The sequence below is a fragment of the Cryptomeria japonica genome, chromosome 10 (assembly GCF_030272615.1).
Source record: "Cryptomeria japonica chromosome 10, Sugi_1.0, whole genome shotgun sequence".
In the NCBI taxonomy this organism is placed as follows: Eukaryota; Viridiplantae; Streptophyta; class Pinopsida; order Cupressales; family Cupressaceae; genus Cryptomeria; species Cryptomeria japonica.
Genome location: NC_081414.1, coordinates 307,715,978 through 307,729,498, shown reverse-complemented (window position 1 = coordinate 307,729,498; position 13,521 = coordinate 307,715,978). Strand labels below are relative to the sequence as shown.

Below are 13,521 nucleotides of genomic sequence, written 5' to 3'. Positions count from 1 at the left end.
TGCCTACCTTTAAAGATCGAGAAAGAATCTTTTGATTGTACTAAAGAGAAAAAGATTTTTGATAAATAAAATGACAACAAAAGATGATTATTAGAGAGGAGGCCACTAATTCGAGGGATGATTGCAAGCATTATCACGAAGCATGCCTAGGCCACATTCATGCTCGATTGCCTCCATTAAATAGCAGCACCTCAAGCAAGGGACCCACCAACTTCATTAGGCTCATATACTCATGCCCCTTGATGCAGATGTTTGTACTATAGTTTGAATATACACACACCAAATTTTGTCATATGGGTGATCAGATGCACACATACATTGTATATTTCTAATATATATGAGATACTGTGTATATGTTTCATGCACATGTATTTTGATCTTTTATGGTTGCATGCATGTTTATGATATGATTTGATATATGTCTAATTAAATGTAATCATGATTTAATGAAATGAATTTGTGTATATTTGTTCCAATTAAATACTATGATGGGCCTATCACAAGTATTCGTATGACTACTTGTACTACCTCCTATAATCTTGTGTATGGCGTTGATGCCATCATGCCTTTAGAGTTGGAAATTCCATCCTTGAGAGTTTCCCTTAAATGACTTATTGACGATAATGCCTATCATGACCAATGTCTAGAACAGCTTGAATTGCTTGATGAGCATCGATTAATTGCTCTCAGTGCTTAGGGAGCTTTATGTTGTGATGTAGTATAGAGAGAAGTTTGTTGATTCTTGGCCTTTGTGTTATGGGTTCTGCTGCATGACAAGTTCCTTTAGATACATTACTATATGGATGTTGGCACACTTTTGTATTTTAGATACTATGTAGGCACTTAGGGAGTTTTATATTATGATGTAGTATGGAGAGAAGTTAGTGGATTGTTGTTTTTTGTGTTATTGTTTCTGCTATAGTGTAAAAGCAATTATCTACCTTATTTATGATTCTTAGATTATGAAATTTGAAGCCCAAATCCTCTAGTCCTTCAGCATTGTGTTACATTGGGATTCATGCCTAGCTGTGGGAAAGGCTTCTCCAATGTTTCTTGGGGGTGTTATCATGTATGAGTTGTGAGAATTTCCCTATGTTTTCCTCTTTGATAGGGGAGACAAGGTTTCTCTGAGCTGCTTTTGTGCATATAGGGTGAATCTGGACATTTATATTTAAGTGATTTCATGTCATCTAGTATGCATTTTTTTTATACAAAAGCTCTATTAAAAGATATTCTTTTTCCTTACTTTGTAGGAATACTTAACTAAATTTTACTATTCTAAGATCTATTTCAACCCATAGAAATTCCTAAACAGTTTTGAAGAGAAAATAGAGAATATAAAGGATATTTATTAAATATGCATTTCTTTTGTTTTATGTAGTTTCTTCCCTCATCGTTGTATTCACTATCTTCAGAGCCATAAGCTGGAAAGTTGGGAGTGGTCTTTAGTCATCCCAGAAACTCTTCTTGATTTGTTTGTGTATGAGTTAATTTATGAACATGTATCTAGCAGAAATTCTAAGTGGTTCAAAATGTCTATTTTAGTTTTGTTTCTTGGCTTCTTTTATTTGCAAAAATGTTTTCGGAAATTAGGATACCAGTCTGGTCAATTCTTTGATTTTGATACATGATTTTGTGAATTTCTAAATTTTACCATAGGAACTTTGCAATCTCCATATGTCATTTTTGCAAAGATTAGGCACATAGTTCATTTGTCGGTGTCATTTTTTGTTTCTTTTATAAGACAGTCTAGTAGTTTCATTTTTTAAAGGAATCTATGACTATATAAAATTATACTAGTAATTAAATTTAGTACTCCAATGTTTTCTTGCTTCATCTAGTTCATATTATTTAACCTTGCAGTCAAATTCTAGACACTAGTAATAATTTTTTTTTTTACATGAATCTCTGTTGATTCTGCCTTCAAAATTGTAGTAAATTGTTTCTAAAATGTTTTGTGGATGTGCACAGGTTTACACTACCCTGGATTTAGAAAGGCAAGAGATAGCTGAGAAGGTAATCAATGAGGAAGCTGCTGAATATGACCAAGAGAGAATCACACTCGCGGAGAAGAAATTAAAGAAAGCCCATGACAAAGTTGAAGATTTTTATAAAGCACGTCAGAAGGAGATAGATAAAGCTGTTACTAGGGCTATAGCAAGGTTTGCATTTTACATGGGTTAAAATCCTATGTATAGGTAATGCTTTCCTCCCTGTTCCAGGATTATATTCTTGTCTAGATTTCTGATAGATATAGAACTGTGCTTATGGTTTTAGGGTCCATGTTGAGTGGAAGCATTCGACTGAACTTCCAGTTGTCATGCCAGAGCATGCAAAAGTTTCAAGGTTAGCATGTATGTCCCATCATATCATGGATTTTAGCAATTTTTTTATTTGAAATGATCCTGATATCTGTCTTGAATCGCAGGGAAGCCGTGTTAGCTGAAGCTGTGGTAGCTGCTTCAGAAAAGGCTCATTCAATTGTCATTCAGAAATATGCACCAGTGTAAGTCAATATTCACTAACTATTTGCATTAATCCCTAATCTATTCTTTTTTTGTCCATTCTTAGCAAATTGTCTTGTGCTCCATCCTTGCAAGATCTAGTCCAAAAAAGATGGTAGTAGTGCAAAGATGAATGCTATTGATGAGTTTTATGTTGGAAATATTTATATTAATAGGATGTGTTAGAATCTGGCTGTTAATCTCTAGTGTCACTTGATAAGGATTCAATCTTGGATTCAAACTAAGAAATATTTTTCTCAATGATATTTGCAATGTTCATTGCATCGGGAGCATTTAGTCTAAAACAGTAGCACATACATACACAGTCCTGTTTTCTAAAGATTCTCTAATCAAGACTTGGTATTGTTTCATAAAACAAGTTGTATATACTCAATATCTCTTTCCCTATATTTGAATAACTCAATCATATCGACATTATATCATAAAATGAACTAAATGCATATAAGATTTGATCATTTTCCAATTGCTAAATTGCCAGCATATGACTTAACCTTACAAGGCAAGGGCCCGATTGTTTAGGAATTCAAAAATACTAATAGGCATCTTGAGAATTCCATATAAGACACTTGAGAAGGGAAACGGCAGTGTTCCCTGGGGATGTGACCCAGGATAAAACTGGTGGATTAGGGGAAAATGGGATGGATGAAATGCCCTCCTGCTGCCTCTTCAGGTGCCAAACTAAAGGGGTCTGTCCTTGAGATGGTGCTGCAGTACAAGGGATGTATTTGCATATGTCATGGAGGTTACGCTACTTTGTTAGAGATGGATGTTAGATCTTTTTGTTGTATTTTCAGTAAGTTAGTTATACTAAAGTTGTTCTTGTATTGATTTTATTTTTGTTCCCAGGGAGAGATATTTACAAGGAATTGTTTCCACATTTGAAGCGGAGTTGAAGGAAGCAGCCAAATCTAGGTAATTAGTGTGTAAGTAGGTTGTTAAATCAAAATGACTATTCTGTTGGATTGTGCAAAGATCATGAACTGAGAACTGAATATAGATGGAAGCCTTAGTGAACCTTTCTAAAGCTGGAAATCTGGGTTTCTTTAGTTTATGCAGCCTGTAAGGCAATTGGAAGTTTCATTTTGAACAAATTTTATTCAGGCTGGAAGGTGCTGTAGTTGCTATTGAACCTTTAAGTGGAGCTGTTCAAATACTCGTCGGAGGGAGGGACTTTCTTGAGAGCAGTTTCAACCGTGCAACATTGGTGATAATTTTTTGATGCTTTCTTTCTATATTTTACTCTTTGCTGTTTTTGGTCACAATTCAGAACATTGTCCTATACTGCAGGCGTTCAGGTCACCAGGATCAACTTTCAAGCCTGTTGTTTTTTTGGCAGCTTTAGCTCAGGGCATGTATGTATCAATTATGTGTTCTATCTTATTTGTAATTTTGAGTCATTGAGATTTTACTCTAGCATTTTTCTATTTTAAATGAAAGTATTTTCATGCTTCATTTACCAACATTGATCATTTATGGACAATAATATTCTTTCTTTCTTTCTTTCTTCTTAAATTAATTGTCTTTTTTGTCTGTATGCATTTTTATTGAAACAGGACCCGGGGTTATACTCTTTTAGATGAGCCGTGTACATTTGGAAGTTTTACTCCAGAAAACTATGATCGAAAATTTAGAGGACGGGTAAGGTTCAATTTTTAAAATCTTATACCTGTTACAGTAATGGAAGTTAATGCTCACAAACTTAAATAGGTGTATGTGTGTGTACATACTACATGCACACTTTGCTCACATGGATACATACACCCACAGTTTTAGAACTGGCGACCCAGCAGCACTCAGCAGATCCAGTCTTTTGACTTGGACTTGGCAACTAGGCGAAAACCAAACAAATTAAAAAATACAAATTTCATGCAAAATACTGTTGCAAAACATATGAAATGAGACTATATTACATTGGGGAACTGTTTTCTATTGGATTTGAATAAACAAGGAATAATGTTGCATCAACATGCTACGCTGATAATACGATATGAATCTCATGATAATTGAGAATCATCATAAACAATTACAATTCTAGGAAAGTCACAACAATAATAATTTTCTCTTCCCGTATACATCCTATGATCCTAGTGCTGGTAGGGGTCCTACTCTTAGCAGTTGATAACAATTCTACTCTCAAACTTGATTGTATTGATTCTTTAGGATCACTGCCATTCATCCAAACTTAGGTCTCTTGCTTTTGCTTCTATTGCACCTTCTTTCCTTGCCTCTCAAATGAACAATCTTGTCTTTTGTAAACATGGGTTCCTTATCTTGGATAGTCTACCCACTATAGGGATTAATTTTATCTTGTAATGTCCCCTACTTTGACTTAGGCGTTCGGGATAATTTCGTTAGCCTATTTTATTCCCATAGGTTAATTTGGGGAATTAAAAAGAATAATTTAATTAATTAATTAATTTTTATAAAGTGACTTAAGTAAAAAAGCAGAAGTAATATACTGTCACTTTATGTAGGCCAAAAAGATCATTATTTTAATAAAGGTGAATTTAAAATATAACTTCTCAAAAGTTCTCTCAGAAATTTTAAAAGAAGAATGAAGGAGCTCATTTGGATATCTTGGTCATTTTATTTCTTTCATTAGCAAAGTTTGGACTTCAAGTTCAGCTTCAAAGTTCAAACTTTAAGAAGAAAACCTTAGAGGTATTTAGCTTTGGAGATGACAGATTTCTTCCTAGTCAAATTATGGTGAAATCACTTAGGATTCACAGTCGCATTTAATGGAAAAACACAGAAGTTATCAGCTGCAAGTTTCAGCATTCCAGGTACAAGATTTGCCAGCAAATAATAAATTTGCCAAGTGCTATGTGTGAAGTGAAGATTAATCAAAAGATTGCAGTGCTGTGTGTGCTTTTGAAAGGTGACATCAAATGTTGTTGTTAATTTTGGTTGGGATTGAGGCCCCACATACCACCTAATTGCCCCCCAAGAAGAGGGCATACATCTACATCAGTAAGGTGGGCCGATATATTTTATTGAAGACTTTTAAGGCCTATTCACATGTGGTGTAGCATCTCAAATTTCCCCAAGACTGCTGTACACATCATCCTTAAGCAGGTTCAAAGCATGGTTTGGAAGGCATAAAAGCATGAAACTTAAACACAGCCTTTGTGGGACCCCTCCAAGCCAGCACAACAATCTAAATGGGAGCCGCCAACTACTCGTTCGATGTTGTACATTTGGATGAGGGTTGTACTTCTTAGGGGACCATTTGGGATTATTTGTTTTCTGTTTGAACTTTTGAGGATCTTTCAACAGGTCAACAATTAATAATAAATGTATTTTTTCTGATCTCGCAAGTTTTATGTAATTTTTTTATAATCTTGAATTTGCTATAATAGCTAATATCAATAAATGTTTGATATATACATTTTCAATATTTGATTGAGAAAGGATATGTTATCAGATTTGGTATTTAAGAAATCAGTTTTATGATGATTGTTATAAAAATTATATCAAAACAACCTTGGATGCAAACTGTTTGATGAAATGCTTGTGCATAAAAAACTCTTAAAATTGCAAATTTTTGGGACATTATGTTACAATGGTATTAGAATAGTGTATCTAGCTAGCTAGTGGGGATTCAAATCACTTTTTGTTGGCAGAAATTTCGTATGCAGCAAGGGGGTTCTTAGAGGTATTATTTTAGAAGGGAAACCAGAAAACGATCTACCAAAGCAACTGGAGATTGAAGAGGAAGTTTCTATTACAGATTTGTTTGGTGGAGTTATAGGAAACACGTGTGACAAAAGAGACCAAAATGATGCCAGTACTATGCAGATTTTAAATGATCTTGCTAGAGGACAACATCAACTACTGCAACTTATGACACAATGATTCAAAATATAACACCGATCATAACAATGGAGGCAATAATGGCACTCATGGAAACAATGGAGAGGCTAGCAACACAAACATATTACTAGACAGCCATTCCTAGGCAATTAGTGGAGCTACTTTTAAACCTCTAATGCCTACATTCTTACAAAATGAAGTTGCAGTTGGAGGAAATCAGTAGAATGCAAAAGAAGGTTCTGTGGATTGGTTACATGAGTATGAGGCATTAGGTGTTGTGTTTCATGCTGCTATGTTTATAGGATTTCTATTAGCTCAAGTTAAATAATAGACCTAGGATGGACAGAGGCCCTAATAGCTAGGATTTACAGGAGAGGTTGGGTAAGTTCTCTATTTCCACTTTTGGTGGTTTCAAAAAATGCACAAATAGATCATGGGTTTAGAAATTGGATGCTTACTTCATTAAAACTTATGTTTGAAATTAGGCTATCAAGTATGCTACTTTGCACTTGGATGGTGAGGCTCATGAATGCTGGTATCACAAATTATTGACACAGGGACATAATCTAATTAACTCTTATTTTGTGTTCAGCCAAAACTTATAGATAGATTTGATAAGAAAGATCCAGACTTGCATTTTAGGGAGTTGGCACAATTGGAGCAGAGTGGTACCATTGATGCATACATTTTAGAGTTTAAGAGATTAGCTGTTATGGTTCTAGATGTATAAAAGAGGAGGTTGATAGTGCTTTTCATTGAAGGGTTATCAAAACCTCTTCATGGTTGGATTAAGGCCTTTGATCCTCCCACTTTTCAGGATGCCATTAAGAGGGTTGGGAACTGAAATGTAGTGAAAATCGGGTGTTAATTAATCTAAACATGCAAACTAGGAGTCAAAACCATTCACGTCAACATTTATTGGAGAATAATTAGTTAGACCCAACTTCAAACCCTTGGGATAGCTGGGCACTTTGATTTGATAATTCTCTTTTTGATTTTGATATGACTGGATATGATATTGATAAGAAATGATGCAAGAACTAGGGATTTTGACAAGTAACAATAAAAGCAAGAAGATACATAATTGTAAATTAGGAAATAAGCTCAGATTTGGAAATGTCTTACACAGAGGAACTTGTGTTTGCAATCTAGGGCTGAAAGTGTTGGTCACTGTGGATAGGCGCAACTGTTAAGGAGTTGTTTTCGTTAGCTTAGATGTGCAGGACCTGGCTCAGGATGGTCTGTAGATTGTTCTCCTAAAATTTCAGCAGAAAAGTGTCAGTCATTGTTCACTTTTGAACAGTGACGAGGGTTTTGTGCTTGTTTTGAATCTAAAACTGTGTATCTTTGTCTGCACTTTCTGGATTTGTAGTTATCTATTGTCGGATCTGTCACCTACACACAGAAAATAGAAGAAAATTCTTGGGCTGTATAGGGTTTTGCCTAAGTTAAACCCCGGGTAGGTGCTAACTTCCACTATAGCAATGATGAATAGAAAGAGAGAGCTTACTCTTGGTAAGGCAGAGGCTAAATCTGAAGGAAATGCTGGATTGAAGTGTTGAAATGAAATGATTATACCTTTGATTGGTGATGCTTTTGTTTTTTAGATAAGTCCTCCAAGTGCTGGTGCAGTCACATGATAAAGCTTAACAAAATTCATCATGAAAATATACTTCAAGACAACTTGTATAGCTTGATACTAAGTTGCTGATTCAGGTACAGATATGAATATGGATATGTGTTGGTGGTGTTTTTATGCACGTTCAACATAGAATAAAATGCCCAGAGATATCCTATTCTCTCTTGATCAAAATCTTCTATGTGCTAAACAGCTAAACTGGGTGATCACAAAGACGACTCCAAGGTTCCCAAATGCGTACAGATAGTCTCAGTTGGTTTGTTGTGATTTGCCGGTAATCTCAAGGCAGACTTACATAATTGTTCAAGGAGTAAATCAATCTAAGGATTTTGCTGATTGCTGACACTTGTAACTTTCTTATTTTTCGGAATGATTTTGCAATAAGCTCTTTCCAATCCTACTTCTACTAAGACTTGGGAAAAAAAAAGGAAAAAGGGTGAGGGTTTAGGAAGATAATTCTAAGCTTAAGGAAATCCTATGAACTTTAGAGATAGGAACTACAAAAGTGGAATTTAAACCAATCCTTGTTTCGTCAAATTCAACAACTACACAAGAACGGTGCTATCTTCTAGGGAATTCCAAAAATTTTCATATCACTTATATTCACCAACATATTGAACAATGAATACAGTAATAAAAGTTAAGTTTTCATTTACTTTTTTAGGCTAACTTTGCAAAATAATTGAAAATCATCTAATTATAAAAAGTATGAACATATCAACTGCACACTAAGCAATTTTATTAAATCCTTCATTCAATCTGTCAACTTGGAAATTAAATCTATTCTAATGAGAGCCAAGAAACCATGCGAACTTGCAAAAGTGGACAAAGATTCACCAACATATTGAACAATGAATTATGTCTATTACTTAAGAGGTATCACTGAAACAATTTCTCTAAAATCTCCCTCTAACAAATGAAAAGAGGAGGGTTAATATAGGCACCCCATTACAAAGCAACGACCTAGATTGATCTAAGGTCAACGACCAAGATTAAAACATCAAACACTAAATAAGGCAAGCTACAATAGTTATCCAAAATGAACCAATGAGAAATAAACAACTATTAAATCCATCTTTCTTCTAGAAGTTGGGTCCCTTATCCTTTTCTTTGGCAGAAAATTCAATGAGCCTTGTCACAATGGTGTAAAGCTCTTCCATTGGGACACTTGGCAAAATGTCGATCTTGTATTCCATTAGGTCCATCTCATCTTCACCTGTGGCAAAAGTGGTTATCCAATCTATTTCCAGTCTTCTAAAATCATCCTCAATGGACAAAAATGAGGATGCCTTGCCAAAATGTTGCTTTTGGATTGGATTTGTAGAAGTGAAGAAGTTGCTTTGAACTTTGGCCTTCAGGTTCTCCACATCTAAGTCACTATCTTGGACTATTTCCCACTCAAGCACATCAGAGACTATGATGAAGACCTTGTTTTGGACAACTTTGATTGTTTCTTCTATTTTGGCACCATCGATCTTCATCTTCTCTTAAACTTCTCTTCTAGCCACCAAGGCATGATACCATGTACTAAAGTCATATGATGTTCCAACATCAATTACATTTCCACTAAGTCTTGTTTAGGGATTCCTTTTTAGCACCTTTAAACATGGAATTGTCTTTTCTTGAATAGTTTGGTAATCTTCCCAAAACTCAATTATGCTCTGGAATCTATATATGAATGAAGAGATCCGAGCATAGACCCGTGCCAATTCCTCTATGAATTTGATGGCCTTGTTTGCAACTTTTGTAATCCATTCCTTGGCTTCTTGGGCTACCATCTTCATTCCTTCAAAGCGCTCAATTGATTCTTGTGGAAGAACCAAAGATGGAGTGACTGTTGCCTCTTCTCTTCTAATAGGATTTACCAAATGTTGGATATATTCCTTCAATTGTTCATTCTCCACTTTGAGTTTGTCCTTCTTTTCTCCTTCTTTCCTTAGCCTTTCCTTGATGGCGTTGATTGAATCATCTAACTCCTAGACTTCTTGTTCCTTTGTAGGAGGACCTAAGTCCATAGTCATTAGCTCTTAATTTTCAGGAGTGATGTCCTCTTTTGTTTTGTCAACTTTTGGATTGGTCACCTGTACTGAACGAGATCTTATGCTCTCTTTATGGATTAAGGACTATTTCTTTTCCTTCTTTTCCACAAGCCAGTTCAATTTGGCTAAGAATTTGGTTGAATCATCCACTGGTTGGACTTCTATAATATCTTTCTTCTTCATCCTTTCTAGTAACCAATTTGGTACCGTTGGCTATTCAATGCCATCATCTTCTTCATTTACTTCATTTCCTTCTTTTCTTTTATTTTCTCCATCTCCTTCATTTTCTCCATTTCCTCTAAGTGAGGAAATAATTCCCTCCTGGAAATCTCCTTCCAAGATATCAACTTCAATATTTTCCAATTCTTCATCCATTACATTTACTGGATTATCAAGGCCATGAGGAACAATTTGCTGCTGAACTGGTTTTTCGTTTGGTTCCTCATTTGGTTCTTCACAAATTGGAGGAGGAATTTCCATCTCAATTGCATTTATTAGAGAAAGAGAGAAGCTATCAAGAATAGGTTTCGACTTTCCAGGTACCTATATATTGCGATTTGCTAGCAAATAATAAATTTGCGTAGTGCTTTGTGTGAAGATAAATTGACGTTTGGTAGTGTTGTGTGTGCTTGTGAAAGGTGATATAAAATTTTGATATTAATTTTGGCTAGGATTGAGATTTAACATACCATCTCATATCCCCCAAGAGGAGGGTGTACATCTTCAAGGTGGGCCAATATATTTTATTGAAGGCTTTAAGGCCTATTCACATGTGGTGTAGCATCTCAAGTTTCCCCAATCTTTTTGTATACATCCCTAAGGAGGGTCAAAGCATGGTTTGAAAGGCTTAACTTCAGCGTAGCCCTTCTGGGAGTTCTCCAAGCCAAAGTGATAGATTAAATGGAAGCTGTCAACTACTCATTAACTAGTTGAAGTATCACGTTGCACATATACAACACTATGATTTGAAACCATGCTTAGTAGTGCCTCCTAAGGTTATACACAAAGTGCAAAGTCAATTAGAAATTTTTGAGCAACATGAAAAATTAAAAAAATAGAACAAATGGTAGCCATTAGTAGAAAGAATTCTTCCATACCTCCATTTCTTGGATTTGTGAGTAGCGCTAGTGGTTGTTGTAGTGTTAGTATTGGATATAAGTTCATGTATCTTCATCTAATCTAGATTCATATTTTATTGTATGCACTACTTTAGGTGGCCAACCATCACTTGAGAGTATAAGGATAAGTACGATGCTACAAGAAGTGCACTTGGAGACTTCTAGCTCTTTTGCACCATTCCATTTTATGTAGCTACATAATTATTAGTATTTTTGTTTTAAAATATTAAGTTTGATTTATTTGTTTCTTAAATTTTTACATGCAAAGATATGTATGATTGTAGATTTTTAAGTTAAACTCTCAATTTAAAATACTTTTTTGTTTATTTTATTTGTTTTACGTTTGCTTTTTGATAAAACATGATAGATGCTATTATTGTTTGTGGGGTGGAGTTCAAAACCCTTAATGATGTGAGATAAAAGGCTCCATTTTGAATTAAAATGTGGTTGGTGTGAAATCTAGAATTGACGAGCAACATGAGTTGTGCAAGAATGGTTGCACCATCATTATCGATGGTTGGACTGATAGAAGAAATAAAACATTGTTGAATTTGATTGTTTCTTCTTGAGATAATTGTACTTTGTGATATCTATTTATTTAGCGATTAAGATTTTTTAATTTTTATTCTATTGAATAGTTGATTTTGTTTTTTTCTCAAGTGGCATATTGTTCTTGAAGTTCATTGATGCTTTATCAAATGTAAAAAGTGCTAAATTTCCTTTTTGAGGCTTTGGAGAGAGCCTTGGTTGAGGTGGTTGAGGAGAATATGGTGCCAATAGTTATAAATAAAGCTAGAAATTATGTTGTAAGTAGAATTTTCATGGGTAGGCACTAATCCTTGTTTTGGACTCCTGTTGCTCATTGCCTTGATCTCATAATGGAGGATTTTGACAAAATTTCTTGGATCAAAACATGTGGAGTATGCAAAAAGCATTTGTAATACATATATAATCATAATTGGGTCCTCAACTAATGAGAAAATTCACAAATAAGAAAGACCTAGCTTATCTTGGAATAATCCTCTTTGCAACCAATTTTATTGTCATTGCAATTCTTGTTTGAAAGGGCACTATAAGGTGCATTATTATTTGTGATGAGTGGTCTACATCATCATATGCAAAGACCAATTTAGGGTTGACTTCTTTGATTGGATCTTTGATGAGCATAGTTTTTTAGCAACTAGCCAAGAATATTAGAGGTAAAGTTTCATTTTTTTTTTGCATTTCCATTTCATTTGTTTAGTTTTGTTCACACTTATGTTAATGCTTCACATTGATTGCAATTCATAGTCTTAAGTTGTTCTCCTACAAGTTGTTGATGGGGAGAAGCTTGCAATGGGTTACATATATGAGGGCATAAACAGGGTGAAGGAGGCCATTAGATTTATTTATTTTGGGGTTGAGGATAAATATCATCCCATACGGGAGATCATTGATTGACAATGGTACCTTTGGCTTCACAAGTCTATAGATGCAATTGTCTATTTCAACAATCCAATATTTTAATCCTACCCAAATTTCAAGCCCAAATTTCAAGGTTGATGAGTTAGTTCTTAGTGGGATCTACATAATCGTAGCATAGATATGCAATACAACTTGAACGACATTGTAGCTAGGTAAAAATCTATTAAAGGCATAATTAAGTCAAAAATTAAAGTTTTTTCTATTTTTACGCTAATATTGAAAATGAAAATCAAAGTTAGAGAATTAGATTGGTTTTTTATTTTTTTTCATTTTAGATGCATGGTGGGAAAGCTTTGGTGCTAAGGTGGCAAATCTTTAGAGGATTGCAATTCGTGTCTTGAGCTGACTATGCAATGCTTCAAAATGCAAGTGCAATTGGAGTATGTTTGAGCACATACACCCTAACAAGCATAATAGGTTGTCATGCAAAGGTTGAATATCTTATGAATGTTCATTATAACTATTGTCATTTTATGACACCCTTGGTCCATCAGTGAGAACCGATCAGAGATATGTTCCATGGACCAGCGCTGCCCCAGTTGATCAAGGAGAAAGCAGAAGAATCATGAAGTGTGAAGTGTTGCCTTGTCCGGAGGAAGTTCCTCCCTTGGCCTTTTCTTCCTTCCCTGGAACCCTGAGGTTCCGAGGTTCTTTCCCTTTGCCTTCTCTCGCTTTTCTTTCTCCAGAACTCGGGAACCCCGAGGTTCCGAAGTTCCCTCTTTGTCCTCTCTCTTTCCCGAAACTCCAAAACCCCGAGGTTTCGAAGTTCCCTTCCTTGGTCTCTTGTTCTCTTGCCCCAGAACTCCGGAACCCCGAAGTTCCCAAGTTCCTAGTTCTTCTTCCCCGGAACTCCGGAACCCCCAGGTTCTCAAGTTCCTAAGTCCTCTTCCCTGGAACTTCAGAACCCCCAGGTTCAGTTCCTA

General features: G+C 35.3%; 1 protein-coding gene across 4 annotated transcripts in view; it reads left to right on the top strand.

The window, feature by feature from the left end:
- The window catches only part of LOC131078953 (uncharacterized), a 247,738-nt gene that overhangs the window by 89,626 nt on the left and 144,591 nt on the right, over positions 1–13,521 (top strand). For all 4 annotated transcript variants that reach the window (XR_009113892.2, XR_009359261.1, XM_058016803.2 and 1 more), the window contains exons 6-12: positions 1,972–2,162; positions 2,278–2,346; positions 2,429–2,506; positions 3,372–3,437; positions 3,627–3,729; positions 3,813–3,877; positions 4,079–4,163. Coding sequence is in view for 2 of the 4 variants with exons in the window: in XM_058016803.2 (XP_057872786.2) it covers positions 1,972–2,162; positions 2,278–2,346; positions 2,429–2,506; positions 3,372–3,437; positions 3,627–3,729; positions 3,813–3,877; positions 4,079–4,163 (657 nt within the window). In the remaining 2 variants the exon portion in view is untranslated. The remainder of the gene's footprint in view (positions 1–1,971; positions 2,163–2,277; positions 2,347–2,428; positions 2,507–3,371; positions 3,438–3,626; positions 3,730–3,812; positions 3,878–4,078; positions 4,164–13,521) is intronic.